General features: G+C 42.0%; 1 protein-coding gene across 5 annotated transcripts in view; it reads left to right on the top strand.

Moving 5' to 3' along the window:
• The window catches only part of DPP6 (dipeptidyl peptidase like 6), a 1028806-nt gene that overhangs the window by 720321 nt on the left and 287118 nt on the right, over window positions 1-21367 (top strand). For all 5 annotated transcript variants that reach the window (XM_033408228.2, XM_033408227.2, XM_033408230.2 and 2 more), the window contains exon 5: window positions 11381-11455. In XM_033408228.2, the coding sequence (XP_033264119.1) occupies window positions 11381-11455 (75 nt within the window). The remainder of the gene's footprint in view (window positions 1-11380; window positions 11456-21367) is intronic.

Genomic DNA, 21367 nt, shown 5'->3' with positions numbered 1-21367 from the left:
TTGTAGGTGAGAAAGCTGAAGTGTATGGAGGTTAAAATAACTTTTTCTCGGGCTTCCCTGGTGGCGCAGTGGTTGAGAGTCTGCCTGCTGATGCAGGGGACACGGGTTCGTGCCCCGGTCTGGGAGGATCCCACATGCCGCGGAGTGGCTGGGCCCGTGAGCCATGGCCACTGGGCCTGCGTGTCTGGAGCCTGTGCTCCACAACGGGAGAGGCCACAGCGGTGAGAGGCCCGCGTACCGCAAAAAAAAAAAAAAAAAAACTTTTTCTCGTAGCTGGGAGCGAGTCCTGAGAACTGAACTCAGCTTTGTCTAATTCCAAACAAAATTATTTCTAAATTGCGTAAAGTATCCAGCTGCAGCCTTTGTGCCCACAGGGCTCCAGAGGGAACTGAGGCCAGCATCCCACGGCTGAGAAGGGTGCCCAGCTTCAGAGGTGTGTTCATACCTGTGGTCCATCGTCACATACCACAAGATTGCTCCTGGAGGCTGCTGCATGTTGCCTAAAATAAAGATTACAGATGCAAAATAGTGTGTCAGCTTAGCCTAATGCAAAAACGCTGATGCCCCTGAGTGCACAGAATGATCCATTTTCAAGGTTAGAGAGAATTCAGCTTGTGAAACCATCTGGACGCTTTTCTCAGTGGTTGAGCATTCATCCTCCTTTCTCCTGTTCTATAGCAACTGCATGTTCCGATTTTCTCTGGGAGTGCTGGGAGTGGCACCTGGGACTGTCTGATTCCAAATGAAATGATTTTTAGGCGAATTAGGAGCCCAGGTGCAGGCTGTGCTACCTTGTCCACAAATTCCCCTCTTCCTTATTGACTAGGGAGGGTGAGATTACAGTTGTCCATTTATTTTGTTTAATACGTGTTCCCCTAGAGTTGCACAAAGTGTCCTCTTAGAAATCATTTAATCTTGTCAGTGTTTGGCTTTTGTTTTATCATTACTAATCTTGTAATTAGTAGTGATACTAATTATTAGGTTTTTTTTCCCTTTATGAGGAGATTGTTTTCACAAAACAGCCTATGGATACATTGATGCTTTGTACTCTTCATTTACTTTCTATTACTTGATAATTTGGAGCATTCTATCATTTTATCTTTATCTCTCTCTCTCCCACCAATGGCCACCTTTCTTTCTCTGCATTCCTAATCACATACATATTTATGTAGTACAAGAAAACAAGACACAACCATTTAGATATGCATCTCACCAGAAACAGGCCTATAGTTTTATATATGTGTGTGTGTGTGTGTGTGTATATATATATATATATATATATATATATATAGAATCCTCATATATGTAGACCAATATTTTTTAAAGTCAGAATAATGTTATTAAAAAATAGTGTTATTGATAACTAAATAGCCCTAAATAATGCAAAATGTAAACTATACACCAATCTCACTAGTGAGCATAAATGCAAAAATTGTAAATAAAATACTGGCAAGTAGAATTCAGTCATGTATCAAAATCATAATGTACTCTGAACAAGTAAGGTCTAATCATGACAATGATGTCATGAAATCAATCAACAAAATTAATTACAACTGCAAAATAACAGAAAAATACTTATGATTATATCACAAGATGCTGAAAAGCCATCTGGTAAAATTTATCAACCACTCCTAATAAAAATTCCAGGTAAGATAAGAATAAAAACTGCTTAAATATGGTGAAGACTATTTATCACGAACCAATTAGCAGTAAAAACATTTCTAAATGGCAAACAATAAAACCATTTCAATTACAGTCAGGAAGGAATAGTCAACATCATCATTAATATTTAACATGTTCTTAGAGATCATGGGAAATGCAGTATATAAGCAAACTACATGATTGGAATAGGAACTGGGAAAAAATTATATCCCTCTTTCTGATAACATAATTCTATCTTAGAAAACCTAACAGATTAGTTTTTAAAAACTACTGCAGTTAATAAGAACATTTATTAATATGGCTAAAAACAAAAATACATAAATAAATCAATGCCTTCTCTCTTCATTAACATAAGTATCTAGAAGTAGAAATGGAGAAAATACTCCATTCACAATAAGAACAAAAACTATAAAAAGACCTAGAATAAATCTAAGAACAGCATAAAAGAATAAGCAAACTATAAAATCTTGTTGACGATTTGCAAAAAAAAAATTAAAGATACAATGTAATCTTAGGTAGAATATAGTATTTAAAATGTTAATTCTCTTAAGATTGATACAAAACTTTAACATAATCCTATTAGAACTTTGAAAAAAATTAGTGTTGAACATTTGATAAAATATTCTAATTGACATATATGAGAATAAACACCTGAATGTAGCCACAGAAAGTTTCAAAATACATGGTAACATGTACTCCTTTACCTGATATTAAAACACATAATAAACACATTGTACTCAACTCAATCACAGTAATAACTAATACTACTAATAATAGCTGATAACACCAGGCATTGTAATTATGTCATTGAATTTCACATCAACCATGATATTATCTCCATTTTACAGAGGCACAGAGAAGCTAAGAAATGTTCTAAATTTCACATAGTAAATGTTCCAAGCAGAGTGTGACTCACAGGCTCTTTGACCCCAAAGTATAAGCTTAAAACCATAAAATTTTGCATAGGAATAGCCTAGAGAGCAGTAAAAGACCAAATAATTCAGAAGTGGGTTTCAATATAAAGGGTATTTGATATATAAAAATCATTGGGGGAGATGATCACATAATTAGAAAACAATATGAGCATAACTTAACTCTTTATCTACAAGGAAATAATGTCTCATTTCACAGGCATACAAAATTAATTTCCAATTGTACTAAAGATATAAATGTTGAAAAGAATCTATCATTTGATTTAGTACAAAAGAGAAAATTTTTTAAATGGAAAATCCAGAAGCTATAAAAAAGATAGCCATATTTAACTTACCATAAAAGAGTTTTAAGTTTCAAAATTTAAAAAGGCAGAATTGGTGGAAAAATAATGGACAATATTTGCAATCCAGGTAACAAATAAAAGGCTAATATCTACAGTCTACAAGGAGCTCTTTCAAATTGATCAGAAAAAGACAAATAATCTAAAATAGACAAAACATTGCAGGAACATCCCTCAGACAAACCTGAAACTAAAGCCTACTTTGCTTGGGAAAATGTATCTTTGATTCATAGTCTTGGTGCAAATGTTTAGGAAATGTGCTAAGTGAGTTTTGCATCCATTATTTGCACCTGGTGAAAAGGTGGACATACAGCCTATAATTTTCACACCCAGGGGGCATGGGGACTGAGATTGTCAAAAATGAGTGAAACTCTACCTAAGAATGGCAGTGATAAGCTTCTCAAACAGCCTAATGAAATTCTACTTGTCTCAAGTAGTATCACTGGCAGCTGACCCTCCATCAAGAGATGTGACCTATGATGGTTTTCAAGTGTAGAAAGTTGGACACTTTGCTGGTTTCTCTTGGTGTTATCTTTGTACCAGTAACATGATTGCCACTCTTATAACAACTGAGGATATAGTCATTCATTTATTCAGCAAATATTTACAGAGATTCTGTTAAGTGCCAGTCACTGTTAGGCACTGGGAATACAATATGACAAAACAAACTAAAATTCTCTTCTCGACATTTGGTCCTGGCTATGAGAGTATAAGATGATCATTCTTTTTTTTTTTTTTTTTTTTTTTTTTGCGGTACGCAGACCTCTCACTGCTGTGGCCTCTCCCGCTGCGGAGCACAGGCTCCGGACGCGCAGGCCCAGCGGCCATGGCTCACGGGCCCAGCCGCTCTGCGTCACGTGGGATCTTCCCGGACCGGGGCACGAACCCGCGTCCCCTGCATCGGCAGGCGGACTCCCAACCACTGCGCCACCAGGGAAGCCCCAAGATGATCATTCTTATACTCTCCTAACACAACTGTAGAACAGGGTAAAATACAGGGTAAAAATACAATTTTCATACATTGGAAAACAGGCAGCTCACACGTGTGATCACTGAGAAAAGGAAAACAAATTAAATGAACCAAACAACCAGCTGATCTTCTGCATGAATGTTCTTGCTGGACTTCAGCACAAGGAGGAAGACAGAAGGCCTTCAGTCTTGCTGAGTTAAGGAGATCAGAGTTCATGTGGAAAAAAGATGGCTGCAATTTATGAAACAGACAACCCAAGAGGAGGAAGCTAACTAAAGGATACTTGAGAAATCTGCATAGTGTCCCCTTTGAGACTTTGGTTAATTGTTGATCTTTATTTATAAAACGTGAAACAGCACAAGGCAGGACAAAATAAAGTTTCAAGTAAAGAGCAAAACTATAGGACACTTTAAGAGGAAAAATTCCCAGAGCTCATACATTACCAGGGATCATTTAAGTGTCTCCTGGCCATGAGATATTAAGCAGAGACTCCAGAAGAGCAACCCCTTAAGAATGAGGCTCACCTAGCCCCCAAAATCATGGTTATTGTAGAACAGCCTTTACAACATCTTCAAAACAAAACTGAAAGAATTAAATTAGTCCACAAGTAATTAACTGCCTGTCATAGAAAGTCCAACATTCTTTGAAGGAACACAAAAAAATCCAGGATTCAACAAGAGAAAATTCAAAATATCTGGTGTTATTTCTTAAATTACTATATATACAAAGAGGCAGAAAAATGTGACCCATAATAAGGAGAAAAATCAGTCAATAGAAACAGACCCACAAATAACAGATAATGGGATTAGCAGAAAAACACATTAAAACTGCTAAGATAAATATGTTCCAAATGCTCAAGAATATAAAGAAAACCATGAGTATAGTGAAGAGAAATTGAAGATTGTAAAATACCCAAATAAAATTTCCAGAGATGAAAAATAAAATATAAAAATTTAAAACTCCAGATTAATAGCTGATTAGACACCATGGAAGGAAAAAGTAAATTAAACTTTAACTAATAGCAATACAAACTATCCAAAATGAAGAACAGAGAGGAAAAAATACATTAAAAAACCCTGAACAGAGTCACAATGACTTGTTGAACAATATAAAGTGGAGTAAGATACTTGATATTAATGTCCCAGAAAGAGAAGAGAGAAAAGACAAAACACACTTTTGAATTTTTACCACATGTGGTATAAAAACTCAGTAAACCCTGACCATAATAAACATAAGAAACATAAAGAAAACCACACCAAATGACCATAATAAACATAAAGAAACATAAAGAAAACCACACCAAAGCAAGTTACACTATGATAATCAAGTTTTGAAAACCAGTGAAAAATAGAACACCTTAATGGCAGCCAAAGCAAAGAGACATTTGTACAGAAGAACAAACATAAGTGTGACAACAGACTCTTCACCAGACGCTATGCAAGCCAGCAGAAAGAGGAGTGACACCTTTAAGGTGCTGGGAGAAAAATAAAACTGTTAATCTAGAATTCTATATGCAACAAAAGTACCTTTCAAAAATAAAGATAAAATAAAGTATTCAGAGATAAAATCTAAGATAATTCATTGGCCATGTACCTGCACACTGAGAAATTTAAAGGACATTCTTTGGAGTGAGAAAGCTTTTACCAGATGAAAAGTTGGGTCTACATAATAGAGTGACAAGTGCCAGGAATGATAAATGTGGTCAATGTGTGGCCAGGCTTTTGATGGAAATTTCGGTAAAATGAATTAACTAGTCCTGAAAACAAATACATCTGTCTTTCTATAAAAGGGTTCTTTAAATGTGAAATATATCCAGCTCCTCTTAACGTTATGTAACCTTGTGTAAGATTTCTGAACCTTTTCTCCTACTCTAAAAATTGACATAAGAAACACCAACATACACACCTAAAATCTTTGAAACGTGTTGTAACTTTCTCAAGCATGTCACACAGGGCCAGAAAGCTGATCCAGTAGAGAATGGAAAATAACTGCAGTGTGAAGGACAGATTTTCCTCATGTCCCCGTGTTTAGTATGTACACAAGCTCCCCTTATTACTCCTAGAGGATTTTAAGATTAGTTTTAAAAAGCAAGACCCAATTATAAGCTATCTATGATATCTACCTTAAATATAAAGACATAGGTTAAAATTAAATGGTTGTAAAAAGATATACCATGCAAACACTAACCAAAGTAAAGCTTGAATGGCTAAACTAATATCAGACAAAGTAGACTGCAGAGCAAGGGATACTACCAGAAATAAAAAGAAAGATTTCATAATGATAAAAGAGTCAGTTCATTAAGAAGACATGAGAATCCTGAAGGTGTATTCAACTAGCAATAGAGCTACAGTACTTCAAGCAACAGTTGCTTGAACCAAAAGCAGAAATGGACAAATTCACAATTGTAGTTGGTGATTCAAACAATCCTCTCTTAGTAATTGATAGAACATGTAGAAAAAAGCTTCGTAAGGATACAGAAAGTCTTGAAAACACAATTAACCAACTGACCTGACATTTGTAGATCACACCACTCAACAGCAGAGTACGTATTCTTTCTGAGTGCACATGGAATATGTATCACGATAGACCATAGTCTGGGCCATTAAAATAGCCTCAATATATTTCAAAGCTTGGAGATTATACAAAGTATGTTCTCTAGCAAATACAAAATTAAACTAGAAACCAATAGCAAAATAAAAATCTGGAAAATATCCTGATGATTAGAAATTAAACACCATACTTCTGAATAAAAAATTGGCCAAAGAAGAAATCAAATGGAAATTAGAGAATAGTTTGAATTGAATGAAAATAAAAATACATAATATCAAAATATATGGTATGCAGCAAGGCAGTATACGTAAAGGGAAATTTATAGCTTTAAGTGCTTATATCTAAGCTTTCACCGTAAGAAACTAGGGAAAAAAGAAGAAAAAGTAAACCTAAGTACACAAAAGAAAGGTAATAAAGAGAAGAAATCAACCATATAGAAAGCAGAAAAAATAGAAAAACTAAAGAGTACTCAAAGCTGTTTTTTGGAAAAGATTAATAAAATTGATGAAGAACGAAGACAAAGGACAAAACAACCAATATCAGGAACAGAGGCGAGACCATCACTACAGATATTACAAGGATAATAGAAAATATTTTGAACAGCTTTCTATCAATAAATTTGACAACGCACATGAAACAAATAAATGCTTGAAAGACACAGATTATCACAGTTCACTGAAGATGCAGCTGGCAATCTGAATAGTCCTATGTTGACATAAAAAATCTAATTAATAGTTTAAAACCTCCACATATAGAAAATTCAAAGCCCAAATGTTTTCACTGGTGAATTCTAGCAAACATTTAAGGAAAACATAATACTGATTCTACACAAACTCATAAAACAAATAGAAGAAGAGGAGGAATAATTTCCCAAATTATTTCGCGGAGCAGCACTACTCTGAAATAAAAACCAAGCAAAGATATATGCCAGAAAAGAAAACCACAATTTCCCCCATGAACACAGCTTCAGAAATCTTCCACACAATATTAGCAAATCACATCTAGCAATATATAAAAGGGGTGACACAACATGGCCAAATAGAGTTTATCCCAGGAATGCAAGTTTGGTTTAATGTTTAAAAATCAAACAATGTAATTTACCATATTGACAGATTTAAAAAAGCTAAACAACCTAATCATCTCTCAATAATGTAGAAAAAGCAACTGAGAAAATGCAACATTCATTATAACATTCAACATTTATTATAAAAACTCTGAGGAAACTGGAAATAGATAAGAACATCTTCAACCTGATTAAAGGCATCTACAAAAAAAATGCACCACTAATATCACACTGAATAGTGAAGAGTGAATGCCTTCTTCATAAGATCGGGAAAAGGTGAGGTGTCTACTCTCATGACTTCTATATGGCATCATACTGGCAGTAATTGGATATAAAAAGAAGCAAAAAGCATCCAGTTAGGAAAGGAAGGAGAAAACTCTCCACAGGGGAGAAGAGTGATTATGTAGAAACTTCTAAGGAATCTACCAAAAAATACCCACAATTAATGTAATTTAGCAAGGTTGCGGAGCATAAGGTCAGGGTACCAAAGTCTGTTATATTTCTGTAAGCAATAAACAAGTGGATATTGAAATTAAGATATACATGTGTATTTTGTTTATATATATATGTATAAAATATCAATAATACTAAATACTTAGGGATAACTTTAACAAAATACGGACAAGATCTGCGTGCTGTAAACTACAAAACATGGCCAAGAGAAATTAAACATTGTTTTTGGAGAAAACCCTCCTTTCAAGGAGCTTACATTCTAATGAAGGAGACAGGAAATAAATAAATGTAAAATATATTTTATTTTAGATAATTATTATTCTAGGGAAATAAGGAAAGAGAGTTATAAAAAATTAGAGGCCAGCCTGTTAAAGTTTGTAGATATAATGGCTATTCAAGGACATGGAAGTCCTCACGCCAAAGGTGACTTTTGAGGAAAAAGATGAAAGAAGTGAAAATCTAGAGTTTCAGGCAGAGAGAAGAGCAAACACAGCGTCCTTGAGACAGCAGTGCCTGGCTTGCTCTGAGAAGGTGTGGACACTGGTGAGATGGGAGAGAGAGCTGATGGGGACCCTGGCCAGGCAGGGTTACTGCTCAGCCAGAACTTTGACTTATACTGTGAGTGTGATGGGAGGCCGTGTGGGTGGGCTTCAAGCAAGGTGCAGTATCATGATTTACATATTTAAAAGCTGGCCCTGGCCCCTGTGGCTAGCACAGACTGCAGTGGGGCAAAGACAGAACCTAGAGATGCAGCTGGAAGGTCACTGCAAAAGCTCAAGAAAATAAGGCCCATGCCTTAGACTGGTGTGGTGGCAGCAGGGAAGGAAGGGTTCTGAGTGTCCTTTGGTGGTAAACCAGCAGTGTTCGCTGATCAACTGGATCTCAGGTGTGTAAGACAGAGAGAAAGAGAAAAGATGGCTAAGAGTTTAGCCAGAGCAGCTGAGTGAATGGGGTTGCTACATCTGAGATGAACAAGGAGCTGCCAGGAGCTGCAGGGGGAGGGGATAGGATGTGAGGGGCTTGGTTTTATGCACGTTGACATGAGGTGCCCATTTGATATCCAAGTGGAGAGATGTCAGGGAGGCAGTTAGATAGACGAGTCTGAAGGTCGAGGTCAAGTCCAGACCAGGTTGGGAGATCTGGACAGAGACTTGACTGTCGGAATCCTCAGCAGGTACGTGGATTTTTAGCTACCAGGCTGGATGATATCACCTGGGAGGTGATTTCTTATGGAAGAGTAAAGAGGTCCAAATAATGAGTGTTGGATATTCCAGGATTCAGAGGTCAGAGGAACCAAGGGAACCTGCAAAGGGGCATGAAAACAAGCGGCAAGGGAAGTAAGAGAGAAACCAGGAGTACCCTGGCCGCCAAGTGAAGATGGGTTTTGGGAGGAGACAGTGGTCAGTAGCGCCAAGTACGGTAAGAGCTGGGGAATTAGCATGACATTTAGCGACTGAGCCTCTGGTAACCTTGAGAAGAGCGGTCTTGGTCAAGGTGGGGTGAAAACATGATAGGAGCGAGCTTAAGAGAGAATGGGAGAAAACTCAGCATAGGAAATACTTTCAAGGAGATATGGATAGACAGTTCTCTGAAGATAAAATCCACATTGCCTAAAACATCTCCAGTGGGGATGGAATGTAAGCAGTGAAATAAACTAAGCTATCAGTGAGGCACCACTTCACACCCATCAGAGGGTCAAAATGGAAGAAAATACAGTGACTTCTTGCTGCCAAGGAAGGGAAGAATGGGTGCATTCCTACATCCGTAGTGAGAATGTTCATTTCAAGAACAATTTTGAAAAGGAATTTGGCAATATCTATTTAAAGTTTTAAAAAACTTATACATCATCAATTCTCCCCTTAGAAATCTATCCTGTAAAATAATTAAGTCATACACACACCAGTAAAGATATCTGGATAAGGACCCTTATTACAACATTGTGTGTAATAACAGCAGACTGGAAACTCGTCACAGTTGACCCTCATCGTTCACGGCTTCCATATTTGCAGATTCGCCTTGTGCTAAAGTTTATTTGTGACTCCAAGTTAATACTCAGGGTGCTTCTGCAGTCGTTCTTGGACACGTGCATAGTGGCAGAATATTGAAGTCCATTGTCTTCAGGTGTCAAACCTCATACTGTAAACAACTGTTCTTTTTGTGGTCTATGTAGTGCCAAGTTTTTCACATTTTTGTGCTTTTTATTGGTGATTATGCTGTTTAAAATGGCTCCCAAGAATAACGCTGAAGGCCTGTCTTGTGTTCCTAAGTTCAAGAAGGCTGTGATGTTGTTTTTCTTACAGAGAAAAGACGTGTTAATGAGCTTCATTCAGGCACAGGCTACAGTGTTGTTAGCCATGACTTCTGTGTTGATGAAAGCAATATATACTCAGTAAGATGTCTTCAAACAGAAACACACCTAAGACAAGATTATGTACTGATTGGTTGACAAAAACACTGTGACCAGAGGCTCACAGGAACCTAACTCTGCATTGCCCTAGGAACAGGATTTGTGGAGACTTTCTAGAATGTAACTGCCATGAGTAACAAGAACCTCTGTAGCTACCCTTTATTAAGGACTGAGTGAATGAAGATATAGCCACACCACAGAATAGTATGCAAGCTTTAAAGAGCCTAATTCAGGCTAAACCTTAAGTTATTGTCACGTGGGAAAACTAAGGTGAGTGTTGTGTAAGGTGACGTCATTTTCAGCTGCGGCTATACATCTAATGCTTGCGTGTGGTCCTATGATCATTTGTAGAGTGATACACACCAAGTTGACAATATACGGCTTTTTCTAGTGGGTATGAGGGTCTGTACAGCAGTGGGAGTGCATCAGAGAAGACGGGCAAGTTGAAGGGAAACACAGCATTTTCGATGATTTCATTTATGTAAAATTCCCTGTGTGCTCTGAAGAAATTTGAAAGAAAAAATGATAGCCCTCTATACACTGACTTGTGGGTCAGAATCCATGAAGGTGAAGAGGCACGTTGCCAAATCATGTGTGGAATGTGATTCTATTTTAGGAACAGATCTGCTTAATATAAGCTTCTAAGTATAAGAATGAGCAAAAGAAAGTGTGTTTAAAGATACAGAGAGATTGGGAGTCTTGTGTGAAAAGGCTATTTGTTTTTATGTTTATTTCTACTGATTTGTTTCAGCAGATACAATATGTTTTGTTGAAATTTGAAAAAACTACAAATAAAATGTAAATTAGCATTAATTAACTGAACACTATTCGGTTAACAAAAAAAGGATGTAGCCATTTTTAATGGACTTCAGCAAGTTGGCTCCGTACTAATTTTATTAGCAAATTTTGAAAATGGTACCACAGGCACAGTTTCACTACAAGGTTTTGAGTTATGTTATACGTAATACTTTAAAATTCTTTGTTCTTTGTTTTTTCTTTTAGGAATCGTTAAGAGCTGTCAGATACAAAATATCTCCAGATAGAGAGTACGCTCTTTTTTCATATAACGTGGAACCAGTGAGTACCGCTCTTTTCTATTTATAAAACAAAAATGTTTCTTTAGGCTAATGCCTTATTAAGTATTTTTCCTTGAGTCTCTGTTCTTAGTGGTCTTTGAACCCTGTAGTAGTCGGTGAGCCCTGGGTTAGTCTCTTTTTATGCCACACTGCCACCTAGGAGAGAGGAAAGGCATGAAAACCTGTTTGGCAGAGAAAAAAAAAACCCCTACTTTTAGGGCCTAGTTCATAGGATTTTCTTGGTGAGATGGTGAGAAGTTGTCTTTTTATAGATTTATTTTACCCTTTCGTGCAATTATTTTCCTTGCCATTTTTCTCCGTCACGCCATACATTCTATCCTAAGAACAAAAAGTGAATGCCAGGTTCTCCCTAAATTAAAATCAGCTGTTATTGATCTCCTAGCCATCACAGTATTCTAGAGAAGACTTGAACTACCACTTTCATTATATAAACCCCTGTTTTAAGCACTTTCTATGTGAGTCTCCCATAAAATTTCACCAGAATCTTGTATAAAATCTCACCCTGGTCTTTAGTGGCAGCCTAAAACTCAGGCTTTTTTTGTTAACCTACTAATATTTTAGAGTTCATTTTGGCTCTTTAAATGAGCAAGAAGGTGAAGTGTATTTGTGTAAGTGAAACATGTTCAGCTTGTAAGAGATATTAGCAGCTTTCGAAATGTGCATCAGTGGAACTTTATTCTCTGGCAAATGAAATGTAGAATTCCACTGCCTTTCTAGCTCTCTTGAGACGGTCCTAATTAGAGTTTGGTGAAGCTTCTGTGAGATGTAATGGTACCTGCGTCATCATTCAGGGCTGAGTAGCTCCTTGGTGAGTTTGAGAGAATCTTCTTCCCCTGGCATGAGACAGCCCAGTTTGTTAAGTTACATGCCAACAAGGAAGCTGGGGTTTGCATAGAGATGCAACTCTAATTCTAGAAATTTTAGAATTTCTTCTAAAAGTTACTTGTTGACAACTGGATTATTTCTTGGAGATTTCAGTCTCAATTAAAATTTCAATTGGAGAGTTATTCCTCCAAAAGTAGATCTTTTTTTAATTCTCTATCTTAAATTTTCCATTTACTAGATTTTTAATGTCCATTATGTAAAAGTTTTCTTTTTATCCATCTGAATCCTTTGGAACAACTGGTCAGCTTTATCTGTTTGATCAGGGAAGTCAGTGAACTTAATGTACTGAAAACCAACTTTTAGCCTTGGGACTCTGCACGTCCTACACCCAGCCCTACATACCTCTAAGCGTGATGTCCATGGCTCAGAGTATTCCAGCTCCTTTCACCACCCATGGAAGCTAGCAAAAATGTAACCTCCACCCCTGAATAAGAGAAAACTCCCAGTAGATATTTGAAGGACTTTCATAGGAATGGGGTAATGAATTTGTTCTGGGTTGCTCCAGGGAGACAAAACCAACACCTGAGTGAGAAAAGCATAAAAAGATAGATTTCAGGTCATCTTACCAGAGAATCTTTTAATGATGAGAGGATCCCAACAGTGGGATGAGTTACCTTGTTTGGTAATGAGCTTCCTGCTCCTCAAGACTTGAAAACAAAGTTTTATATTTGTTCAGAATCTTTTAGAAGAGATTCTCCTATCTGCTCATTTGGAATACGTTGATCTAACCTAGGACCCTATGTTCTGTCCATCGTAGAATTCTCTACCATCCTCCTCCTTTCTCCCAATGCTCCTCTGGAAACTGTGCCCTGGGATCCCATTGCCACCGATAACCATTTAAGGAAAGAACATTTTGCTAAATCTGAGTCTTCACCATGCAGAACGCTGGCTGTAAACAAGAACCTTGACTAACCCTTTCTCCCTGTGCACTGTCCCTTGGCCTTTGCGGTAGAACTGTGATCAACTGAGGGAAACTGTAAAAAATTTGGAGTGGATTCAGCTATATTTTAAACTATAAAAATGATTAAAGTATTGAAAATGTGTGCTATGTAAAAAAATCTATAGAAATGGATACTTTTAACGTGAATCAAAGAAGTAACCCTCGGGCTTCCCTGGTGGTTCATTGGTTGAGAGTCCGCCTGCCGTTGCAGGGGACACAGGTTCGTGCCCCAGTCCAGGAGGGTCCCACATGCCACGGAGCGGCTGGGCCCGTGAGCCATGGCCGCTGAGCCTGAGCGTCCGGAGCCTGTGCTCCGCAACGGGAGAGGCCACAACAGTGAGAGGCCCGCGTACCGCCAAAAAAAAAAAAAAGAGTAGCCCCTTAATTGACCTCTGTTTTTCTCCTCGGGCCCCTCTCCAGCCGGTCTCCCCAGTGTGGCCAGATAACCTTAAGACATCCGTAAATAGGATCACGTGGGTCTCTGTCCCCCTGGCTCTCACCTGAGACTGGTGGCCTGCTCCAATTCACGGAGGCCCCAGGCCCCACCCCACACACGCCTCCGCCTGCTCTTCGCAGCCATGTCGCCTCCTCTGTGGTTCCACCATGTCATGCCCCTCCTGACCTCAGGGCCTTTGAACTCACTGTGCCCCCTCCCACCCTCTCTGGAGCCTTCTGACCACAGGAAAGGGACACTTCCCGGTGGGGGAAGAAGCTTGTTTGTCTGTAGGCAAAGTGGCGGCAGGATCATTGAGTTTCTTTTGATGCATCCTTTTATTTTCCCAATAATGCGTAAGTGCCATGACAGAGGAGTGGGGTGTCTGTAGAGCCAAAAAGGACGAGCTGGCGTCTCAGCCGCTGGAAGAAGGCCTTGCCTTTAACAGCTGGGGGATTAGCAGGCTTGTGGGGTTTGTACTGATGAGGATGCCGTGAAGGCAGACCGCCAGGTACGTGCTTTTCCCCAGGAGCACTTACCTGCCCAATCCTCAGTCCCCTGGTGTCATCTGGGGCTGGAATTTGTCAGGTGAGTGAAATTGGGAGTTAAGGGTGTTTTCAAAGGAGTGATTATCGTGATGGACCATGGAAACTCACCTGCTCATGGAGAGAAGTAAAGCCAGGAGGGACCGTAGGTAGAAAGTGGGGGGGTCTTTGGTCAGGTCAGAAACCTGGAGGGGAGGAAGGGTGAGCAAAGGCAGCAGAAGGATCAAGCGTGGTTATCAGAAAGTGCATGTGAGATGCTGCAGGTCGTGCCTCGTGATGACAAGGTCAATGGAAGAAAGAAAGACAGGTGAGGGGTCGGTGCTAACGGTATAGGACACATGTACTGGAAGTTGGGGGGTGTGACCTGGGAGAGGAGGGAGGATTTAGGGATGGGCGGGGGAAGGACATTTCTCCTACATCTTCCAGCCCTTGGTACATGGAAAGGTGGGGGTGAGATGAAAGAGTTGCTCCGTTGAAGAGAGGGCGCTGTGACCCGCCGAGAGCCTGGAGTCAGCGAAGGCACAGGGGAGGAAGGGACAGCATTCAGGAAGAGACCACTAGTCAAAGGGCGGGTGTCTCAGAGGACATGGTGGAGGGTTTGAGAAGCAGAGGATGGTCCTGGCTGCAGATGCTGAGCATCCGTGAAGAGAAGGTCCTGAGGAGGTGGCTGCTGCAGCGTCTGGGCGGCAGTGATGGTGTTGTACTGGTCGTTCCCAAAGACCACCAGCTGGAGGAGGGTCTCTGAGCAGCCCCAGTTAACCAGTGAAGTTGTGTAATGACTAATAAAAGAAACGAAGAAATGGAAATAAGAAGAGTGGGTTTTCGGAGGGGCACGGGGAGGTAGGAAAGAGAACACACTTAATTGCTTTTATTTTGAATGGCCATCATTGTAATGTAGTGAGGGGAAAAAGAATGACTCAAATTCTTGGGAAAGATCTTCATTCCAGTTTAGCAGTCCGTTATTGTGGGTGAGCTCGTTAACAACAATTATAGGCAGAGACTCAGACCCAAGCTGCTGGGCCTTCCAAACAACAATTAGGGCTCAGAGACTCTTACGGGGCTCATTCTCTCTCCTTGGTGTTTAGAGCATTTTTATGTTACTTAAAACTTGTAGGAATTAATCATTGTTGTAAGTTAGGACCAATTCCATTTGTGATTTTCAGCTCCAACCGCCGTCAAAGAAAATGATTTAACAGAATGTTATGAAGATGCCATTCAGAGTATTACCAATAGCACACACATTGCCATTTTAGTTCAGGGGTAAAATGAGACAACCCACTTCTAGAAGCAGGTTAGGACATGCTTTTGCTTTTTCTCTAGGCAGCTAAACTTATTATTTTTATAGTAACAGGTCGACTTTCTTGAATGTCATTTTCAAGAGTTTATTGGGTTCCCACTTCTTTCTTCGTGTTTCCCACAGTAAGTAAGCTGTGTAATTGGAAAAACCCCGTGATACACTCTGTGCACGATACAGCAAGTGCCTTGGGAATTTGGAACTTTATTAAACAATGGGATTTAATTTTCTGTAGTCTTTTTCCATCTTACTGGGTTTCTTTACTCCTGAGTGTTACTGTAGCAAAAAGCCTGAAAGCAAGAGAGGAAGTCTTCAGTGTTGCTCTGTCGTGTGATAACGCACACGACTATCCAGACTTGGCGGGTTTTACTGAGGCACCTGCTCTGGTGGGACTTCCAGCCAAGCCAGTAACCACAGCTTTTGAATCTGTAGAAATTAATGAGCAGGAGGGGAGCGCTGCTTGAAGCATTCCTAGACTGGGTGCTGCCCTGGGCCTGTCGGTGACTTGCCTCCACTGGATGGTGGCGCCAGCTTAACAGACGAAGTGCTGGTATTTGCAGGATCTGTGTGTTATGTGTGTGCGCTCGTGTGTACATGCGTGTGAAGGGGTAGTAAATAACTTCCACTAAAGCTGAGGGGGGGGAGTGTAGAGTGTTATTCTTCCAACAGCACCGCCATCTGTTTTATGATTAAGAAGTTATAAACTGGAAAGTTAGTCCTCCTTTTAAGCGGAAGGAGAGTGAGCTAGTCTCACCACTCCATGATCCAGCTCTCTACCTGACCTACGCACCACAGCTTTGAGGGGTTCTGAAATTTTTTTGGCTTCCAAAAAGCTACCAAAGATAATTAATCATCACAAGAAGGAAATCCCTTTCTTTCCTTAACATTGGAATAAGGAAAGATGAAGGGACTGAAGTTCATGAGTAGAATTTAGTTGCTACTTAGCTCTGATTACATGATTCCTTGGATGAGAAAATAAGAAAGAATTAGTGAAATCATCCAATAGTTTAATCTATATAATGTCACAAGAGTCATTTTTACTTAATTGCCCCTGTCCTGAATTAACCGATAGTTTTGACAGCCTCCGGGTTTTCTTAAAAAGCCAGGTAGGAGGATGCTGTTGGCATACTTGCCTTGCAAGTTGATGTGACTTAAGTACCAGTCACAGCCGCTGCTGAGGGTCACCAGGCAGCCCAAGGGGATGAAGCATGTGGGTCCAGCATGAGAGGAGGCCCAGACGGGAGCAGACGGGAAGGGAGCAAACAGGTCCTGGGGCCAGTCCATCCACATGTATTTAAATGCACATTCCCTCTGAACCCCTGAGGGAAAAGAGGATCGTGAGTGAAAACCTAGGAAGGGTTAGGAAAGCAGGAGCATGAGAGCTGCTTCAAATGATAAGTATCCCTGTAAGCACAGCAGCGAGAGGAGAGGCAGATGCAGTAGGAGAGCGAGTTATCAGCATGACCCTAGGGACACCCTGGGGAAAAGGAGGATAAACTCCCTGTATATCCTGGAACAAAACGCTTAGACGAGAGAACCCTAACGGGCAGGCACAGGAGAAGCACCAACGGAGCCTCTGGGGATTCGGGACCAGGGAAGTCAACGCAGGAAGGACTGGTGAGTAATCTCTGGTTCTGTCAAGAGTACCAGCCAGAGGAGGCTGGAGGAGGGTTGTGTTTTGGACTGAATATTTGTATCCCCGACATATTCATATACCGAAGTCCTAACCCCAATGTGACTGTATTTAGAGATGGGCCTATAAGGATGTAATTAAGGTTAAATGAGGTCACAAGGGTGGCCCCTGATTTGATAGAATTGATGCTCTCATAAGAAAAGGCACCAGAGAGTTTGCACACACACACACCCAGGAAAGGCCCGTGAGGGCACAGCAAGACGGACGTCGCCTACAAGCTAGGAAGAGGGCCCTCACCAGAAATCGAATCTGCTGGCACCCTGACCTTCGAGCCTCCAAAACTGAGAAAATGAACTTCTGTTGTTTGATGCACCCAGTCTGTGGTATTTTGTCCCAGCAGCCCGATTTGGGTGCCATGAAATGGGTGCTGCTGTAGCCAATCCCTAACAGTGTGGAGACAGCTTTGGCACTCGGTGATGCACAGAGGCTAGAGGAGTTCTGAGGTGCCTGCCAGGAGAAGCCTGGATTGCAGAGAAGGCACTGTTGGTAGAAGTGTGGACTGAAAGGCCGTTCTGATGAGGTCTCAGATGCTATTGGAAACAGGAAGAAAAGCAACTCCTGTTGTAAAGTGGCAAATGATTTTGGCTGCACTGTGTTCCAGTCTTCTGCGGAAGATAGAGCTTGTGAGCCATGAAACTGGAAACTCAGCTGAGGAGGTGTCTAAGCAAGATGTTGGCGGTGCAGCCTGCATCCTCCTGGTGCTCTTGGTAAAACATGAAGGGAGCGAGATGAGCTGAAGAGGGAATGGTTGAGAAAAAAGCAACCAGAACTGAAAGATTTGGAAAGTTCTCAACCTGTCCACATTATGAAAAGTGAGAAGGCTTGTTCTGAAGCGCGTGCTCCAGAGGTCCTGAAGAGCCACTGATAAAGAGGTTGGCGTGGGTGTGAGCCACGAATGTCATCAGCCACTCAGCAGGGGCAGGACCAGAGACGGGGTTAAAGCAGCAGAAACGCTGCCCTCTAGGACTAAGGGTGCAGAAAAAACGGGGCAGAATGAGAGGGAATGCCAGACCTCTCAGATGCTACAGGAAGGGAGCGCAGAGCTATCTGGCTGCAGACGTGCTCCAACCTTCGAGAAAAGGGATGAGAGACCCTGAGGCAATTCAGAGATCTTCAGGGCTGGGGTCACCTCTCCAGTTTGGGGGGCCAGGATGCCCCGCCTAGGGTCTCAGGGGCAGTGCCCCCCTGCTGAGAGCCATGAGGGTGCCGCTGCCACCCCACCAGGCCCAGGAGGAGGAGCAGAGACCCTAGAAGGATTATTCTCGGAACTTAAGATAGAAAGGAACTTGCCTTGCTAGGTTCCGGGCGTTCGTGGAGCCGGTGACCCCTTTCTTCTTTCTGATTTCTCTCACTTGGAATGGGAATGTCTAGCCTATGTCTGTCCTACTGTTGTATTTTGAAAACACATAACTTGTCTGGTTTCACAAGTTCACAGCTGGAGAGGAATTCTGCCTCAGGGTAAATCATACTTGGAGTCTCACCCACACCTGATTTAGATGATGTTTACGTGAGACTTTGGACCGAGACGTACAGCTGAGGTTGGGATGAGTTAAGACTTTCCGGGCTGTTTGGATGGGATGAATGCACGTGAGAAGAACATGAATTTTGGGGGACTGGGGGTAGAAAGCTATGGAAGCTGTGCTCCCTCAAAATCCATATGTTGAAGTCCTAATCCAATGTGACTCTACTGGAGATGGGCCCATAAGGAAGTACTACTAACTTGAGAAACTTAGTATCTGGCAATGGGGCTCCTCCCTGGGAAGGTAGTTAAGACTCCGCTCTTACAGTGCAGAGGGCGTGGGTTCAATCCCTGGTCGGGGCACTAAGATCCCACATGCTGCAGGGTACGGCCAAAAGGTAAAAAAGAATAATAATAATAAAATAAATAAAACAAACAAACAAAAAAACCTTAATGGATCAGAACCTGCACTTTAAGTAGATCTGGACGAGACTTGTATGTGCATTGAAGTTTGAGACGCGCTTTTCTATACAACAGTGACTCCCAATCACATTCTGGTCCAGGTCTCTCACCGGTCTCCAGGTCGTATATTCTGCTGTCCCCTGGGGGCCCCTAGAGACCTCAGACCCCTCATGTGCAAAGTGAACTCATCAGCTACACCCCAAGTTGGCCTCGCTTTCTGTGTCCCGCATGTTAGTGCATTGGGATAAGCACCACCAGCCCCTAGTCCCAGGGCCCTGGGCATAGGCCTTGCGCCTGCGTGCTCCCCCTCCACCACCTGGCATCGTCACTGCGCCCTTGCCTTTGAATATGCCCACTTGCATCTGCCCCCATTGCTGCTGCCCCAGGAAGCCCACCTTCATTTGTTGCCTAAGAACTACGTTCGCCTCCCAAAGGGCCTCTTTGCCTTAGGCCTCCCTCCCCAGCGTCCACAGATTTAACATGTTCTCCAACCTGCCTTCAGGGTGACCTCCAATGCACCAGTCAGATTATCGCAGTCCCCAGTTTCCATCCCTTGGTTTCCCCTCGCGTCTTCCTGCCCGCATCCTCGGTATCGCTTTCAGGAAGGGGTCCTTTTGGCTTTGACATGTCTCCATCTGTGACGTCCAGACCTGTTTCAGCCCCTGCATGACCAGACCTCCCTCTGGCCTTCGCCTTCACCCCTGCAGTTCTCTCTGCCAGGAACACTGCCACCCCCATCTCCGTCACCCCAGAGCTCCTGCAAATCCCTCCCGTAGAAAGAGTGTGCAACAGGGCGCTAGTGCCCCCTGTGCAGACCACAGGGTCCACAGCACTTTACTTGAAGATCCTCAGAGGTGGCCTTGCACGTTGGCCGTCCCATAACGGATCCCCCACTGGTCTTCAGTTCGCAAATGGAAGACCCCAGCCCCACCTCCACGTGGTGGCTCGTGACCACTCAAGCCTCCTGGGCTGTGAGCACAGGGGAGGATGGACTGCATTGCCCAGGAAGCCCATCGTGGCAGCGAACAATGTCAGCTCCCACGATTCCAATTCCCTGACACAAATGCACTTTTGTTAAGCTGCACGTGTACGAGAGGTGTTTTGCTGAAATATCTTTTAAAGCCTCTTGTACTGAGGAGGCTTTTAATGTCATAAATATTTAAGAACACTTTGTGGCTGATCTCTGTAATTATTCAGCTCAGAATTCACACAGAACTGCTGCCTTTGGTGGACTCTGGTTACGATGCTTCTCGACCCACCTGAAGTATCTCCCTGGATTTCAGTTTATATATAACATGACGAAAAATTGAATTGTTTCTTTCTCATTGTTTAATGTTTATAGCTTTTTTGGGGGGTGTACAGTTCTATGAGTTTCAAACCCTGTGTAGACTTGTGTAACCATCACCGCAAATCAGGATCCTAAACAGCTCCATCCCCTGGAAAACCCCCTCATGCTGCCCCTTTGCCTTCAGGCCCTCCTCCACCCTGGCCCCTTGCAACTAGCGACCTGTTTTCTGTCCCTATGGTTTGACCTTTTCTAGAATGTCATATAAGTGGCAACAAACAGCATGTAACCTTTCCAGAGTACCTTTAAAGAGGAGAGTACCTTTTGATGTCCAAATATGGAGAAAATCTAAGGCTTCTTTGGAATATTATTACCTGTGCTGTTTTTGCTGGAAGAACTTATTGGCTGTTTTGGTGAAGCACGTGACACCAAGTTGAACCGTAGAAGATGTGGTGACCGTGTCCTTAACTTCGATGTTGAAAATCCAACAGGGCTTTAGTGGCTGTACCCTCTGCACGGGGTGGGGTCTCTGCCTGTGGAGTGTCCGATGAGAGTGCGAAGAGGAACCTACGGGCTGCCAAGACCGGGCTGAGCGGAGAGAGTCACGACCACGTCTCTGAGCAGTGACTCCAGGGCATTCTGCGGGGAGCTGATGGGGGCACGGGGGCTGGAGCAGCGGTCCGACTTTGGTGGTCAAGTGATGAAGAAACGAGAAGGGGAGAGGCATTCCAGATGGAAGAACCCCACGAGCACATGCTCAGGGTGGGATGTGCCTGGTGATCGTGGGCAGTAAGATTTATCCTCACCGTGCACCTGGAGCAGCCAGCGCGTGAGGGCGAGTCTATGGAGCTGACGTTGGCAGGAAGGCAGGTTGCGACCAGACTGACATGTTTGGG

This window comes from Orcinus orca, chromosome 9 (assembly GCF_937001465.1).
Source record: "Orcinus orca chromosome 9, mOrcOrc1.1, whole genome shotgun sequence".
In the NCBI taxonomy this organism is placed as follows: Eukaryota; Metazoa; Chordata; class Mammalia; order Artiodactyla; family Delphinidae; genus Orcinus; species Orcinus orca.
Note: the sequence above shows the minus strand (reverse complement) of the source record. Positions and strands in the feature narration are given on the sequence as shown.